Source organism: Eubalaena glacialis, chromosome 3, assembly GCF_028564815.1.
Source record: "Eubalaena glacialis isolate mEubGla1 chromosome 3, mEubGla1.1.hap2.+ XY, whole genome shotgun sequence".
Taxonomy (NCBI): Eukaryota; Metazoa; Chordata; class Mammalia; order Artiodactyla; family Balaenidae; genus Eubalaena; species Eubalaena glacialis.
This window is the reverse complement of record NC_083718.1, coordinates 144,019,341-144,037,817: the sequence shown is the minus strand read 5'-3', so window position 1 is coordinate 144,037,817 and position 18,477 is coordinate 144,019,341. Positions and strand designations below refer to the sequence as shown.

The 18,477-nt window shown below is 39.6% G+C and overlaps 1 protein-coding gene across 1 annotated transcript in view; it reads right to left on the bottom strand.

Annotated features, from left to right (window-relative positions):
* C3H1orf87 (chromosome 3 C1orf87 homolog) overlaps positions 1–18,477 on the bottom strand; it is a 100,638-nt gene that overhangs the window by 10,859 nt on the left and 71,302 nt on the right. The window contains 1 exon segment of the mRNA XM_061186502.1: positions 345–424. Coding sequence (XP_061042485.1) covers positions 345–424 — 80 coding nt within the window.

Sequence of the window (18,477 nt, the reverse complement as noted above, 5' to 3'; positions counted from 1 at the left end):
CGCAACCATCCTTTTGGCAGTTGGTGGACTGGTCACAGGCTCTGGAAGGACACCTGTCCACATGCTACAAGTTCAACTTTCAGGGGCCAATGGCAAGCCCATCACTGAGTGGTGATAAGTGGTTTCTGCATGCATACCAGCTAGGAGAGAAACCAACCACACTCTAGGAGTTTGTCTGTATTCCTTCTCTGCTGGAGTAGAGTCTTGAAGTCAAAGATAGTCTGATATCAAGGCACTGGGTGGAAATCAAAAATTCAGAAGGGAGGGCCTCACCCAGCATCAGTGAATAGAAGGCGAAGGATTGGTGAAGCCCTTCCCTGAGGTCTGTATACCCAGCTGCATACCATATGTTCAGTTTTTCCTTGAGATATCTCATTAATTTCAGGATGCACTGAAGTAGCAGAGGTTTCCTTTCCTTTCTTTCCTGGATGAGAAAGAAAAAATGGTTTCAGTTTGGTCTCTTCATTTTAACACATACACATATACACCCAGGCAAAGAAAATGTTGAGGCTCTGCTATGCGATTGGCATTGTAAATGGTGATGGGGTTACACGGGTGGATAAGAAATATCTAGTTCCTGCCCTGATGAAGCTCACAAAGGGGAGGTAAATGCTAAATAATCACTCGAGATTATTATTTAATTACAAACTACCATAAACCCAACACAGGAATATGTGAAAATAAATTTCTTTTGGGCTAGGGGTAGCAGTGGTGAAGGATCAGAGAAGGTTTCTTGGAGGAAGTGACACTTAAAGTGGGGACCTGAAGGATGAAAAGGAGTTTCCAGGCAAAGGTGATGGTGGGCGTGTGCATAGAGCAGAGAGCTCCAGATAAGCAGAGACATCAGCCTGTAGAATTGTCCTGAATCAGGAGGGCTTTTACAGTTTGGGAAGTGGCAAGGGACCTCTTCCTGTGGTCCTGCCTCTTAGAGAAGCAGGCACTTCTGCCTCCCTTTCCACCCAAGTTTGCACTTGAAGGATCAGGTAAAACCTTTGTCTTCTCCCTTCCTTGTTCCTTTCAATGGTCAGAAGTCCTATATGGGAAGAGGTTTGAATGGCATCCCTAACCCAGGAGATTTTACTGTCCAGGTGCTAGCTGCTCAGGCTGCTGCCTTCATGAATAGAAGAAATTTCCTTAGGATGCAGGAAAGAGACATAAAGACCTTCAGTTTAAATCCTCTAAGGCTTATTGTGGGCATCATTCATTCATCACTCAGCACCTGCCATCAGACTTGGCAACATTCATTTACTGTATAAATCAGTATGACGACTACACAGCATAGACTTCTGGGAGCTTCAGCTTCAATATTTAATGTGTAATTCAAATATGCCATTAACAAATATATATTGTTTCTGAGTTGGGTGTTGCTATTTTAAATAAAATGGTTCAATCAATGAAGTTTAAACGAAAGGTAGAGGGTGACAGTATAACACAGTGGTGGAGAATAGAGGCTCTGAAGTCAGATGCCTTGGGTTTGAGTCCTGGCTCATTTCTCTCTTAGCTGCATGACCTAGGGCAAGGGACTTGTCCTCTTTGTGTCTCAGTTTCCATTTCTGTAAAATGGGGATAATGCCATCTATAGGTTATTGTGAGGATTAAATGAACTAGAAAATGTAAAGCAAATACTTGGAGCATGGCAAGTACTCAATAAATGTTAACTAATAATGTTATCTATGTAAGGATGTTTATATAAATAAGTTCACATATTGGATTAAAAAGCCTTTTGTTAGACTTTTAACATTGCACCTACAACTCATTATGAATCTTCTCCCGCAGTTTCTTGATGGAGAAGGCAATGTGATTTCATAATCTTCTCTGAAGTCCCAGCACCCAGCATTAGAATAAATACTCATTGCATGTTGGTTGACTAAATGGATGATCATGTGCCCTAATCTGAGGTTTGGAAAATAAAGTCACTGAATATATAGTTCTATGTCTCCCATTCCTTTTCAGGCCCTATGGGAGGAAGGATTTCTCTCTTTATCCTTCCATACCTAACCCAGATGCTATAGATGAACTTTGGTGTCAGATCTGAATGTTATAATCTGGCTGCTTCCCTTTACCAGCTGCAAGCTTTCAGATCCTAATTTTGTCAGTTGTGAAAAGGGAATGATAATAGCTTTCTGCAATAATATTGTGGAGATTTAAAAAAATTACCTAATAAAATGCTTAACACAGGGAAGATGCCCAATACAAGGTAGTATTATTTGTTATTGTGTTATTTTATGTGATCTTAAGCAATCTAGTTTCTCCAGAAAAGAGGACTTTACATTAATTATGATGTGCCAGGCATTTTTGTGGGCACTGTTCACATGCATTATCCCTTTTAGTATAAGATCTAGACCCTAGAGTTTGTCCTGGTCCAGTTTCTCTACTGTCTGCACTTCTAAAAGTTCTGTTAGAAGAAGATGCATGCTCGTCTCCCTGGTCTCTTTTAAGCTTCCCTTTCTCCCTCCTAATGCCTATAAGCATATTTTAAAAGGTAATGGTTTGCACATGTGAAAATTGAGAAACCTGAGGCAGAGCTGATTTTTTTTTCTTTCTAACACAGCAGGAAGGATAAATAATAACCATCTGTCTAGACTGCCAGTTGAAGACTTGTGCTGGAGGAAATAGGCCAAGCTGGCTTCTAGAGATTTCCAGGTATTGGAAGGACCAGGTTTTACAGGGCTTCCAGTGGATTCTGAGAGTTACACAGCCAGCCCTACCATCTCTCCCCCACCCCAACTAATGACTTGAAATCAGTGGTCTTCAGCACTGGCTGCTAAAATGCTCCCACCTGGGGAGCTTTAAAAATTACCAATGCCTAGGTGTCACACCAGACCAATTATATCAGAATTTCTATGGGTGAGAACCCTTTGGGACTTCTAAAAAATTCCCAGGTTGTATTAAGTAAAGCCATAATAGATAACAACTGACTTAAAAAAATGAAATAATGCCATTTGCAGCAACATGGATGGACCCAGAGATGATCATACTAAGCGAAGTAAGTCAGGTAGAGAAAGACAAATATAATATGATATCACTTATATGTGGAATCTAAAAAAATGATACAAATGAACTTAGTTATAAAACAGAAATAGACTCACAGACATAGAAAACAAACTTATGGCTACCAAAGGGGAAAGGGGCAAGGGGAAAGGGAGGAATAAATTGGTAATTTGGGATTAACAGATATACACTACTATATATAAAATAGATAAACAAGGATCTACTGTATAGCACAGGGAACTATATTCAGTATCTTGTAACAACCTATAGTGTAAAGGAATTTGAAAAACATTATATATATATATGAATAACTGAATTACTTTGTTGTATACCTGAAACATTGTAAATCAACTATACTTTCTAAGAAAGAAAGAAAGAAAGAAGGAAAGAAGGAAGGAAGGAAGAAAGAAAGAAAGAAAGAAAGAAAGAAAGAAAGAAAGGAAGGGAGGAAGAAAGAAAAAGAAAGAAAGAAAGAAGGAAGGAAGAAAGAAAGAGAAAGGAAGGAAGGAAGGAAGGAAGAAAGAAAGAAAGAAAGAAAGAAAGAATATGGCCTCATTGGACCTACTGGATGAAGCTTTTGTCAGAAGAAAACATATATATGTTGAATATCTATAAATGTCAGACATTTCCCACATGTTTTCTTACTTAATCTGAAGAATAACCCTGTGAGGTAGAAATATCTCCATTTGACAGGTGAGGAGACTGAACAATGAAAGTTTCAGTTATCTGCTTGAGATGACAGAGGTAGGGTTAGGTTGGGATTCTAACCCATTCACTCACTCAACAAACATTTGTTAAATGCTTATTATGATACAACAATGAACAAGGCAGAATCTTCTCATGGAGTGTACATTCCAGTGGTGAGGGCAAATAAATAGGTACGAAAAATAACGTCAAGTAGTGATAAGTGCTAGAAACACAACTAAAGCCAATGATGGGGGTAGCAAGTAATTGCAGTTGCTATTTTAGATAGAGAATTCACAAAAGGCCTCTATGAAGTGACATTTAAATAGAGTCCTGAGTGGAGAAACAAGGGAGAAAGCCATGCAAATGTCTGGGGAAAGATCATTCCAGGAAGAAGCTATCACAAGGGCAAAGGCCTCAAGGGAGGGAGTATTTGGTGCATTCAAGCAATAGCTGAGAGAAGAGCGTAGCTGACACGGGATGAAAAGAGAAGAGAAGTGGGTTAGATATTTGCAGAACTAAAGGGCCTTATGGGCCATGCATGTGACCCTTCATTATGCCCTTCTAGTGATATCTTGCTTTGTAGGGGCCACACCTCCCTCATCCCAGTGCTGTGGTTTGGTGGGAATGATCCTTAGTTCCAACTCCAATCTTGGTTTCTGATTCGTTGAAGACTATTTTGGTATCTGAATCACAGTCTCGGTTCAAAGACGGACATGAAACTCAGTCTGAGTCTCTGACATGAGAGGAGATATCTGTTACAGTTTCTTAGCTAGTAAAGTTCTCTCCTTCTTGGCAGGACCTCCCAAAAGAGAGTGCTGTGAATACATGAAGAACATAGCTGCCAGAGCTATTTTGCTATTACAGGAGTGCCCAGAGCAGTTGGGACACCAACATTTAGAGGCTGAAGATGATGCCAACACCAGGTAAAGCAAGCAGGGAGCCAGAAAGAGAGCAGATCCTTGATCTGACACTTGAATGGCTAGATAAAACCATGTCTATAGCTCTTGCTGCTGCAAGACTTTTGAGTTACATAAACCAAATCTCTTTATTGTCCAAACAAACAGAGTTGGCTTTTCTGTCCCTTCAGTATAAGTAGTTCTAACTAGGAATTACTATGGATTTTTTTTTTCCTTAATAAAAGGGAGGTTAAGCTCTTAGCCATTTTTCTATGCTATCTTGAGTGATGGGCTGTCAGAAAATGTTTGAGGGGATCAATGAACCTCTGAGGCTACCAGCATTCCCTCCTAATTTTCCCCCATCAGTAGTCATGCTATAGCCCTGCTTCATGCTTTCTGCTCTCCTTCTTTCTTTCCCTCACTTCACAGGCTCCACTGTGAAGAGATTCAAAGTTGGGGTCATATTTCATTTTTGTAAAATACTGCTTTAGATCTTAGAACATAGCATGTTTGGAGGAGTCTAAGCTCTTTTGTGTTTGTCTTCATGGGAGTTTGTATCATTTCTTGGATCTGTGGCTTGAGATATTTTTATCACTTTTGGAAATTTTTCAGTCATAATTTCTTCAGATATTGCTTCATCTATATTCTCTTCCTCCTCTCCTTCTGCGACTTAATTACACATATGTTGGATAGTGTCACCATTTCCTATATGTCTCTTATACATTCTTTTTTGTATATCCCATCATCTTTTCTCATTCATGCTTCAATCTGGATATTTCCTATTAAATGATATTCCAGTTCACTAATCCTCTCTTCAGCTATCTTCTATTAAACCCATCTGTTGAGTTTTTAAATTTAGTTTTTGTATTTTTTAGTTCTAGATATTCCATTTGATTCCTTTTATAGATTCAAATTAATGGCTGAAAATTCTCCATCTTATTCATTTTCTTAAACATATTAATTACAGTTATTTGAAAATTCATGTCCTGTTTTGTATCATTCATGACCATTTCTAACTGAACATTTTGTATGGATAATTCTAGAGATTTTATGAGATGTTAACGTCTTCCACAGAGGGGTTTTTCCTTCTTTCTGTTGGTTGTTCAATTTGAATTTCAAACAATAGCTTTCAAAGAAATATTGCTTTGTATTTTTAAAAATTTTTATTGGAGTATAGTTGATTTACAATGTTGTGTTAGTTTCAGGTGTACAGCAAAGTGAATCAGTTATACATATAGATATATCCACTCTTTTTTTTTAGATTCTTTTCCCGTATAGGCCATTGCAGAGTACTGAGTAGACTTCCCTATGCTATACAGCAGGTTCTTATTAGTTATCTATTTTATATATAGTAGTATGTATATGTCAATCCCAATCTCCCAATTTATCCTTCACCCCACTTATCCCCTGATGACCATAAGTTTGTTTTCTTTCTTTCTTTTTTTTGGCTGCCTTGGGTCTTCGTTGCTGCACATGGGCTTTCTCTAGTTGGGGTGAGCAGGGCTTACTCTTCATTGTGGTGTGCGAGTTTCTCATTGTGATGGCTTCTCTTGTTGTGGAGCACAGGGCTCTAGGTGCACAGACTTCAGTATTTGTGGTACATGGGCTCAGTAGTTGTGGCGTGTGGGCCCTAGGGCATGCAGGCTTCTGTAGTTGTGATGCACAGGCTCAGTAGTTGTGGCTCACAGGCTCTAGAGCACAGGCTCAGTAGTTGAGGCACATGGGCTTAGTTGCTCTGCGGCATGTGGGATCTTCCCAGACCAGGGATTGAACCCATGTCCCCTCCATTGGCAGGCGGATTTTTAACCGCTGCACCACCAGGGAAGTCCCCATAAGTTTGTTTTCCACATTTATGACTCTACTTCTGTTTTGTAAATAAATTCATTTGTACCCCTTTTTTAGATCCCACATATAAGCAGTATCATATGATATTTGTCCTTCTGTGTCTGACTTACTTCACTCAGTATGACAATCTCTAGGTCCGTCCATGTTGTTGCAAATGGCATTAGTTTGCATTTTTTTATGGCTGAGTAATATTCCATTGTGTATATGTACCACATCTCCTTTATCCATTCTTCTGTTTTTTTTTAAAATTAATTTATTTATTTAATTTATTTATTTATGGCCGTGTTGGGTCTTCGTTTCTGTGCGAGGGCTTTCTCCAGTTGTGGCAAGCGGGGCCACTCTTCATCGTGGTGCATGGGCCCCTCACTATCGCGGCCTCTCCTGCTGCGGAGCACAGGCTCCAGATGCGCAGGCTCAGTAATTGCGGCTCACGGGCCCAGCCGCTCCGCGGCATGCGGGATCCTCCCAGACAAGGGCTCGAACCTAGGTCCCCTGCATTGGCAGGCGGACTCTCAACCACTGTGCCACCAGGGAAGCCCCATTCCTCTGTTGATAGACATTTAGGTTGCTTCCATATCCTGGCTATTGTAAATAGTGTTGCAATGAACATTGGGGGTGCATGTATCTTTTTAAAATTAATTAATTAATTAATTAATTATTTTTTGGCGGCATTGGGTCTTCATTGCTGCATGCAGGTTTGCTCTAGTTGCAGTGAGAGGGGGCTACTCTTTGTTGCGGTGTGTGGGTTTCTCATTGTGGTGGCTTCTCTTGTCATGGAGCATGGGCTCTAGGTATGCAGGCTTCAGTAGTTGTGGCATGCAGGCTCAGTAGTTGTAGCTCGTGGGCTGTAGAGCACAGGCTCAGTAGTTGTGGTGCATACGCCTAGTTGCTCCATGGCATGTGGGATCTTCCCAGACCAGGGCTCGAACCCGTGTCCCCTGCACTGGCAGGCAGATTCTTAACCACCTTGCCACCAGGGAACTCCCACATGTATCCTTTTGAATTATGGTTTTCTGGGGGTATATCCAGTAGTGGGATAGCTGGGTCATATGTTAATTCTCTTTTTAGTTTTTTAAGGAACCTCTGTACTGTTCTCCATAGTGGCTGTATCCATTTACATTCCCATCAACACTGTAAGAGCGTTCCCTTTTCTCCACACCCTCTCCAGCATTTATTTTTGGTAGATTTTTTGATGATGCCCATTCTGACTGGTGTGAGATGATACCTCACTGTAGTTTTGATTTGCATTTCTCTAATAATGAGTGACGTTGAGCATCTTTTCATGTGCTTTTTGGCCACCCATACATCTTCTTTGGAGAAATGTCAATTTAGATATTCCGCCCATTTTTTGATTGTTATTTGTTATTTTATTTATTTATTTTGATATTGAGCTGCATGAGCTGTTTGTATATTTTGGATATGGATCCCTTGTTGGTTGCTTCGTTTGCAAATATTTTCTCCCATTCTGAGGGTAGTCTTTTCATGCTGTTTATGGTTTCCTTGCTGTGCAAAAGCTTTTAAGTTTACTTAGATCCCATTTGTTTATTTTTGTTTTTATTTTCATTACTCTAGGAGGTGGGTCAAAAAAGATCTTGCTGGGATTTATGTCAAAGAGTGTTCTGCCTTTGTTTTCCTCTAAAAGTTTTATACTGTCTGGCCCCATATTTAGGTCTTTAATTAATTTTGAGCTTATTTTTTTTATTTTTTATTTTATTTAATTAATTAATTTATTTATTTTAACATCTTTATTGGAGTATAATTGCTTTAGAATGGTGTGTTAGTTTCTGCTTTATAACAAAGTGAATCAGCTATACATATACACATCCCCATATCTCTTTCCTCTTGAGTCTCCCTCCCTCCCACCCTCTCTATCCCACCCCTCTAGGTGGTCACAAAGCATTGAGCTGATCTCCCTGTGCTAGCTGCTTCCCACCAGCTATCTATTTTACATTTGGTAGTGTACATATGTCCATGCCACTCTCTCACCTTGTCCCAGCTTACCCTTCCCCCTCCCCGTGTCCTCAAGTCCATTCTCTAGTATATCTGCGTCTTTATTCCTGTCTTGCCCCTAGGTCCTTCATGATGATTTTTTTTTTTTTTTAGATTCCATATATATGTGTTAGCATACAGTATTTGTTTTTCTCCTTCTGACTTACTTCACTCTGTATGACAGACTCTAGGTCCATCCACCTCACTACAAATAACTCAATTTCGTTTCTTTTTATGGCTGAGTAATATTCCATTGTATATATGTGCCACATCTTCTTTATCCATTCATCTGTCGATGGACACTTAGGTTGCTTCCATGTCCTGGCTATTGTAAGTAGAGCTGCAATGAAAATTGTGGTACATGACTGTTTTTGAATTATGGTTTTCTCAGGGTATATGCCCAGTAGTGGGATTGCTGGGTCGTATGGTAGTTCTATTTTTAGTTTTTTAAGGAACCTCCATTCTGTTCTCCATAGTGGCTGTATCAATTTACATTCCCACCAACAGTGCAAGAGGGTTCCCTTTTCTCCACACCCTCTCCAGCATTTTTGTTTGTACATTTTTTGATGCTGGCCTTTCTGAGCGATGTGAGATGATATCTCATTGTAGTTTTGATTTGCATTTCTCTAATGATTAGTGATGTTGAACATCCTATCATGTGTTTGTTGGCGATCTGTATATCTTCTTTGGAGAAATGTCTATTTAGGTCTTCTGCCCATTTTTGGATGGGGTTGTTTGTTTTTTTGATATTGAGCTGCATGAGCTGCTTGTAAATTTTGGAGATTAATCCTTTGTCAGTTGCTTCATTTGCAAATATATTCTCCCATTCTGAGGGTTGTCTTTTCGTCTTGTTTATGGTTTCCTTTGCTGTGCAAAAGCTTTTAAGTTTCATTAGGTCCCATTTGTTTATTTTTGGTTTTATTTCCATTTCTCTAGGAGGTGGGTCAAAAAGGATCTTGCTGTGATTTAGGTCATCATAGAGTGTTCTGCATATGTTTTCCTCTAAGAGTTTGATAGTGTCTGGCCTTACATTTAGCTCTATAATCCATTTTGAGTTTATTTTTGTGTATGGTGTTAGGGAGTGTTCTAATTTCATTCTTTTACATGTAGCTGTCCAGTTTTCCCAGCACCACTTATTGAAGAGGCTGTCTTTTCTCCACTGTATATTCTTGCCTCCTTTATCAAAGATAAGGTGACCATATGTGCATGGGTTTATCTCTGGGCTTTCTATCCTGTTCCGTTGAGCTATATTTCTTTTTGTGTGCCAGTACCATACTGTCTTGATTACTGTAGCTTTGTAGTATAGTCTGAAGTCAGGGAGCCTGATTCCTCCAGCTCCATTTTTCTTTCTCAAGATTGCTTTGGCTATTCGGGGTCTTTTGTGTTTCCATACAAATTGTGAAATGTTTTGTTCTAGTTCTGTGAAAAATGCCATTGGTAGTTTGATAGGGATTGCATTGATCTGTAGATTGCTTTGGGTAGTATAGTCATTTTCACAATTTTGATTCTTCCAATCCAAGAACATGGTATATCTCTCTATCTATTTGTATTATCTTTAATTTCTTTCATCAGTGTCTTATAATTTTCTGCATAAAGGTCTTTTGTCTCCTTAGGTTGGTCTATTCCTAGATATTTTATTCTTTTGGTTGCAATGGTAAATGGGAGTGTTTTCTTAATTTCACTTTCAGATTTTTCATCATTAGTGTATAGGAATGCAAGAGATTTCTGTGCATTAATTTTGTATCCTGCTACTTTACCAAATTCATTGATTAGCTCTAGTAGTTTTCTGGTAGCATCTTTAGGATTCTCTATGTAGAGTATCATGTCATCTGCAAACAGTGACAGCTTTACTTCTTCTTTTCCAATTTAGATTCCTTTTATTTCTTTTTCTTCTCTGATTGCTGTGGCTAAAACTTCTAAAATTATGTTGAATAATAGTGGTGAGAGTGGCCAACGTTGTCTTGTTCCTGATCTTAGTGGAATTGGTTTCAGTTTTTCACCATTGAGGACGATGCTGGCTGTGGGTTTGTCACATATAGCCTTTAATACGTTGAGGAAAGTTCCCTCTATGCCTACTTTCTGGAGGGTTTTTATCATAAATGGACGTTGAATTTTGTCGAAAGCTTTCTCGGCATCTATTGAGATGATCATATGGTTTTTCTCCTTCAATTTGTTAATATGGTGTATCACATTGATTGATTTGCGTATATTGAAGAATCCTTGCATTCCTGGGTTAAACCCCACTTGATCATGGTGTATGATCCTTTTAATGTGTTGTTGGATTCTGTTTGCTAGTATTTTGTTGAGGATTTTGCATCTATGTTCATCAGTGTTATTGGCCTATAGTTTTCTTTCTTTGTGACATCTTTGTCTGGTTTTGGTATCAGGGTGATGGTGGCCTTGTAGAATGAGTTTGAGAGTGTTCCTCCCTCTGCTATATTTTGGAAGAGTTTGAGAAGAATAGGTGTTAGCTCTTCTCTAAATGTTTGATAGAATTTGCCTGTGAAGCCATCTGGTCCTGGGCTTTTGTTTGTTGGAAGATTTTTAATCACAGTTTCAATTTCAGTGCTTGTGATTGGTCTGTTCATATTTTCTATTTCTTGCTGGTTCAGTCTCAGAAGGTTGTACATTTCTAAGAATTTGTCCATTTTATTGGCATATAGTTGCTTGTAGTCATCTCTCATGATCCTTTGTATTTCTGCAGTGTCAGTTGTTACTTCTCCTTTTTCATTTCTAATTCTATTGACTTGAGTCTTCTCCCTTTATTTCTTGATGAATCTGGCTAATGGTTTATCAATTTTTTTATCTTCTCAAAGAACCAGCTTTTAGGTTTATTGAGCTTTGCTATTGATTCCTTCATTTCTCTTTCATTTATTTCTGATCTGATCTTTCTGATTTCTTTCCTTCTGCTAACTTTGGGTTCTTTTTGTGCTTTCTCTAATTGCTTTAGGTGTAAGGTTATGTTGTTTATTTGAGATGTTTCTTGTTTCTTAAGGTAGGATTTTATTGCTATAAACTTCCATCTTAGAACTGCTTTTGCTGCATCCCATAGGTTTTGGGTCGTTGTGTTTTCATTGTCATTTGTTTCTAGGTGTTTTTTGATTTCCTCTTTGATTTCTTCAGTGATCTCTTGGTTATTAAGTAGTGTATTGTTTAGCCTCCATGTGTTTGTACTTTTTACAGACCTTTTCCTGTAATTGATATCTAGTCTCATAGCGTTATGGTCAGAGAAGATGCTTGATACGATTTCAATTTTCTTATATTTACCAAGGCTTGATTTGTGACCTGGGACATGATCTATCCTGGAGAATGTTCCATGAGCACTTGAGAAGAAAGTTGTTGTTTTTGCATGGAATGTTGTTTTTTGTATGGAATGTCCTATAAATATCAATTAAGTCCTTCTTGTTTAATGTATCATTTAAAGCTTGTGTTTTCTTATTTATTTTCATTTTGGACGATCTGTCCATTGGTGAAAGTGGGGTGTTAAAGTCCCCCACTATGATTGTGTTACTGTCAATTTCCCCTTTTATGGCTGTTACTATTTGCCTTATGTATTGTGGTGCTCCTATGTTGGGTGCATAAATATTTACAATGGCTATATCTTCTTCTTGGATTGATCCGTTGATCGTTATGTAGTGTCCTTCTTTGTCTTTTGTAATAGTCTTTGTTTTAAAGTCTATTTTGTCTTATATGAGAATTGCTACTCCAGCTTTCTTTTGATTTCCATTTGCATGGAATATCTTTTTCCATCCCCTCACTTTCAGTCTGTATGTGTCCCTATGTCTGAAGTGGGTCTCTTGTAGACAGCATATATACGGGTCTTGTTTTTGTATCCATTCAGCCAGTCTATGTATTTTGGTTGGAGCATTTAATCCATTTACATTTAAGGTAATTATCGATATGTATGTTCCTATTACCATTTTCTTAATTGCTTGGGTTTGTTATTGTAGGTGTTTTCCTTGTCTTGTGTTTCTTGCCTAGAGAAGTTCCTTTAGCATTTGTTGTAAAGCTGGTTTGGTGGTGCTCAATTCTCTTAGCTTTTGTTGTCTGTAAAGTTTTAATTTCTCCATCAAATCTGAGTGAGATCCTTGCTGGGTACAGTAATCTTGGTTGTAGGTTTTTCCCTTTCATCACTTCAAATATGTCCTGCCACTCCCTCTGGCTTGCAGAGTTTCTGCTGAAAATCAGCTGTTAACCTTATGGGGATTCCCTTGTATGTTATTTGTTGTTTTTCCCTTGCTGCTTTTAATATTTTTTCTTTGTATTTAATTTTTGATAGTTTGATTAATATGTGTCTTGGCGTGTTTCTCCTTGGATTTATCCTGTATGGGACTCTCTGTTTTTTTTTTTTTTCATAAATTTTATTTACTTATTTATTCATTGGCTGCATCAGGTCTTCATTGCGGTGTGCGGGCTTCTCGTTGCGGGGGCTTCTCTTGTTGCGGAGTATGGGCTCTAGGCGCGTGGGCTTCGGTAGTTGTAGCACACGGGCTCAGTAGTCATGGCTCGCAGGCTCCAGAGTGCAGGCTCAGTAGCTGTGGCACACGGGCTTTGTTGCTCCACGGCATGTGGGATCTTCCTGGACCAGGGCTCGAACCCGTGTCCCCTGCATTGGCAGGTGGCAGGTGGATTCTTAACCACTGCGCCACCAGGGAAGTCCTGGGACTCTCTGTTTTTCCTGGACTTGATTAACTATTTCCTTTCCCATATTAGGGAAGTTTTCAACTATAATCTCTTCAAATATTTTCTCAGTCCCTTTCTTTTTCTCTTCTTCTTCTGGGACCCCTATAATTCGAATATTGGTGCGTTTAATGTTGTCCCAGATGTCTCTGAGACTGTCCTCAATTCTTTTCATTCTTTTTTCTTTATTCTGCTCTGCAGTAGTTATTTCCACTATTTTATCTTCCAGGTCACTTATCCGTTCTTCTGCCTCAGTTATTCTGCTATTGAGCCCTTCCAGAGTATTTTTAATTTCATTTATTGTGTTGTTCATCATTGTTTGTTTGATCTTTAGTTCTTCTAGGTCCCTGTTAAACGTTTCTTGTATTTTTTCCATACTATTTCTAAGATTTTGGATCATCTTTCCTATCACTTTCTGAATTCTTTTTCAGGTAGACTGCCTATTTCCTCTTCATTTATTAGGTCTGGTGGGATTTTACCTTGCTCCTTCATCTGCTGTGTGTGTCTCTGTCTTCTCATTTTGCTTAACTTACTGTGTTTGAGTTCTCCTTTTCACAGGCTGCAGGTTCATAGTTCCTGTTGTTTTTGGTGTCTGCCCCCAGTGGCTAAGGTTGGTTCAGTGGGTTGTGTAGGCTTCCTGGTGGAGGGGACTAGTGCCTGTGTTCTGGTGGATGAGGCTGGATCTTCTCTTTCTTGTGGGCAGGTCCACGTCTGGTGATGTGTTTCGGGGTGTCTGTGACCTTATTATGATTTTACGCAGCCTCTCTGTTGTTGTGTGGGGTTGTGTTCCTGTCTTGCTAGTTGTTTGGCATAGGGTGTCCAGCACTGTAGCTTGTTGTTTGTTGAGTGGAGCTGGGTCTTGGCATTGAGATGGAGTTCTGTGGGAGATTTTCGCCGTTTGATATTATGTGGAGCTGGGAGGTCTCTGGTGGACCAATGTCCTGAACTTGGCTCTCCCTCCTCAGAGGCACAGCCCTGACCCCTGGCTGGAGCACCAAGAGCCTGTCATCCACACGGCTCAGAATAAAAGGGAGTAAAAAAGAAAGAAAGAAAGGAAAATATAAATTAAGATAAAATAAAATAAAATGAAATAAAATAAAGTTATTAAAATAAAAAAAATTATTAAAAAAATTTAAAAGTAGTAAAAAAAAGAAAAAGAAGAGAGCCAAACCGAAAAACAAATCCACCAATGATAACAAGTGTTAAAAACTATACTAAAAAAGAAAAGAAAAGAAAAAAAAACAAAAAACGGACAGACAGAACCCTAGGATAAATGGTAAAAGCAAAGCTATACAGACAAAATCACACACAGAAGCATAAACATGCACACTCAAAAAAAGAGAAAAAGGGAAAAAAAAATATATATCATTGCTCCCAAAGTCCAGCTCCCCAATTTGGGATGATTCGTTGTCTATTCAGGTATTCCACAAATGCAGGGTACATCAAGTTGATTGTGGAGATTTAATCCGCTGCTCCTGAGGCTGCTGGGAGAGATTTCCCTTTCTCTTCTTTGTTCACACAGCTCCAGGGGTTCAGCTTTGGATTTGGCCCCGCCTCTGCATGTAGGTCACCTGAGGGTGTCTGTTCTTCGCTCAGAGAGGACAGGTTTAAAGGAGCAGCTGATTCGGGGGCTCTGGCTCACTCAGGCCGGGGGGAAGGAGGGGTACAGATGCGGGGCGAGCCTGTGGCAGCAGAGGCCAACATGACGTTGCAACAGCCTGAGGTGTGCCGTGCATTCTCCCGGGGAAGTTGTCCCTGGATCACGGGGCCCTGGCAGTGGTGGGCTGCACAGGCTCCCAGGAGGGGAGGTGTGGATAGTGACCTGTGCTTGCACACAGGCTTCTTGGTGGTGGCAGCAGCAGCCTTAGCATCTCATGCCTGTCTCTGGGGTCCGTGCTGATAGCCGTGGCTCACGCCTGTCTCTGGAGCTCCTTTAAGTGGCGCTCTTAATCACCTCTCCTCGCGCACCAGAAAACAAAGAGGCAAGAAAAAGTCTCTTGCCTCTTTGGCAACTCCAGACTTTTTCCCGGACTCCCTCCCAGCTAGCTGTGGTGCACTAGGCCCCTTCAGGCTGTGTTCATGCAGCCAACCCCAGTCCTCTCCCTGGGATCCAACTGAAGCCAGCTCAGCTCCCAGCCCCCACCCATCCCGGCAGGTGAGCAGAAAAGCCTCACGGGCTGGTGACTGCTGGTCGGCACCGATCCTCTGTGTGGGAATCTCTCCATTTTGCCCTCTTCATCCCTGTTTTTGCATTCTGCTCCATGGCTCCGAAGCTTCCTCCCTCTGCCACCCACAGTCTCTGCCCGCGAAGGGGCTTCCTAGTGTGTGGAAACCTTTCCTCCTTCACAGCTCCCTCCCACTGGTGCAGGTCCTGTCCCTATTCTTTTGTCTCTGTTTCTTTTTTCTTTTGCGCTACCCAGGTACATGGGGAGTTTCTTGTCTTTTGGGAGGTCTGAGGTCTTCTGCCAGTGTTCAGTAGGTGTTCTGTAGGGGTTGTTCCACATGTAGATGTATTTCTGATGTATTTGTGGGGAGGAAGGTGATTGCCACGTCTTACTCTTCCACCATCTTGAAGCTTCTCTTGAGTTTATTTTTGTTTATAATGTTAGGGAGTGTTCTAATTTTATTCTTTTACATGTAGCTGTCCAGTTTTCCTAGCACCACTTATTGAAGAGACTGTCTTTCCTCCATTGTACATTCTTGCCTCCTTTGTCACAGATTAGGTGACCAAAGTTGGGTGGGTTTATCTCTGGGCTTTGTGTCCTGTTCCATTGATATGTATTTGTTTTTGTGCCAGTACCCTACTGTTTTGATGACTGTAGCTTTGTAGTATAGCCTGAAGTCAGCGAGCCTGATTCCTCCAGCTCCATTTTTCTTTCTCAAGATTGCTTTGGCTATTCGAGGTCTTTTGTGATTCCATATAAGTTGTAAAAGTTTTTGTTCTAATTCTGTGAAAAATGTCATTGGTAATTTGATAGGGATTACATTGAATGTGTAGATTGCTTTGGGTAATATAGTCATTTTCACAATATTGATTCTTCCAATCTGAGAACATGGTATATCTTTCCATCTGTTTGTGTTGTCTTTGATTTCTTTCATCAGTATCTTATCAAAACTTATCTGATAGTTTTCTGAGTACAGGTCTTTTGCCTCCTTAGGTAGGTTGATTCCTAGGTATTTTATTCTTTTTGTTGCAATGGTGAATGGGATTGTTTCCTTAATTTCTCTTTCTGATCTTTTGTTGTTAGTGTATACGAATGCAAGAGATTTCTGTGTATTAATTTTGTATCCTGCAACTTTACCAAATTTATTAATGAGATCTAATAGTTTTCCTGTAGCATCTTTAGGATTTTCTATGTATAGTATCATGTAATCTACAAACAGTGACAGTTTTACTTCTTCTTTTCCAATTTGGATTCCTTGTATTTCTTTTTCTTCTCTGATTGCCATGGCTAGGACTTCCAAAACTATGTTGAATAATAGTGGCGAGAGTGGACATCCTTGTTTTGTTCCTGATCTTAGAGGAAACACTTTCAGTTTTTCACCATTGAGAATGATGTTTGCTGTGTGTTTGTCATATATGGGCTTTATTATGTTGACTTAGGTTCCCTCTATGTCCCCTTTCTGGAGAATTTTTATCATAAATCGGTGTTGAATTTTGTCAAAAGATTTTTCTGCATCTATTGAGATGATCATATGGTATTTTGTATTTTATCTAGTCTTCCAGTTGATCCTGCCAACAGGTCCATTCTATTCCTAAGTCTAACTTATCAATATTAAGTTTTTATGTGATAATCATACAGACAGTAAAAACAAGTTCACAGGATTTTTGTGATTCCAAATGTGATAAATTTTATAATATGAGGCAGTATATATAAAATTAGTCAGTTTAATCAGGTTATGATAGAATCTTTGAGTGAAAATGGGAACGAGAAAACTTACAATTCTACACACCCTAAATGAGTAGCTGTCTTTATTTTCTTATAACGCCACTTCTTTCCTTTCATGACACTTACATATGGGGCTAGAGAACATGCAAACAAAATGGCCCACTCAGTGCCTAACAGCATTTAATAATCATAGCTCCAGCAATACTGAAATGGGAAGAGATCAAGACATTAAGTTTCTCAGTAAGCAACAGGCTATCACAACAATGCCACAACAGTACCACGATGCTCCTGTTACTCTATAGAGTGTAATATTGCCTAAACTTTTTGTTTGTCAGACCCATAATCACCTATGAGATTCTAGGTTCTGCTAATAGTATGTCTTTTTCTATGTTTCTTCAGCCCTAAGGATGGCAGCTGCTTCCTACAGTTACTAATCTCTGGGTTACCTCATGGTCATGGGTTGTATTGTGTCCCCTAACGTAGGTACCACTGAAACCTATTAATATGACCTTGTTTGAAAACAACATCTTCTATATGTAATCAGGTTAAGGTGATGTCATTATGGATTTGGGTGGGCCTGAAGTTGAATGAACAGTAGTGTCTTTGTACAAAGAAAGAGAGGGGGATTAGATGCAGAGACAAAAAAGAGGCAGAGAGGAAAGAAGGCCATGTGAAGACAGAGGCAGAGATTGCAGTTATGCAGCCATAAGCCAAGGAAGGCTTGGGGCCAGCAGAAGCTGGAAGAGGCAAGGAAAGACTCTTTCCTAGAGCCTTGAGAGGTAGCATGGCCCTCCTGACACCTTGATTTCAGACTTCTAGTCTCAGAACCATGAGAGAAGAAATTTCTGTTATTTTAAGCCACCCAGTTTGTGGTATTTTGTTAATGACAAATGCCCTAGGGAAATGAATACACTCACCATCCTCTTTTTGCTCTTTCAGTCTTCTATCAATAATATTGATAATAACCAATCCCTCAATCCCCTGCTATAAATTCCCTCTGTTTGAAATACCTAGTGAGGTATCTGGTTTTTCCACTGGAATGTAAACTGATATACTATGCTTCCCCCCAGATTCTCAGTACCTTGTATCTTGATCCAAAGGGTAATCAGCAAACAGTTGATGGATGTAGTAAATAGAGAATTGCAACAACAGATTAATATCAATGCATATTTTTTCACTTGTCATATTTAACACTTGCTAATTGCTAAATATTTTGCCCAATTCATCTTTATCATTTCACTTAATAATATGTCTTGGAAATCTTCCTGTATCAGACCAGCCATGTTATTTTACAGCTGCGTAGTTTTATCAATTGGATATACTGTAATTTAATTAAATGGTGCCTGAAGGATCCTTTCATTGTTTCCATCTTGTTTTTTTCTTTTAGGTTCTTATCAGTTATCTATTTTATACATATTAGTGTATATAAGCCCAGTCTCCCAATTCAACCCCCCGCCTCCCGACCCCGCTTTCCTGCCTTGGTGTCTATATGTTTGTTC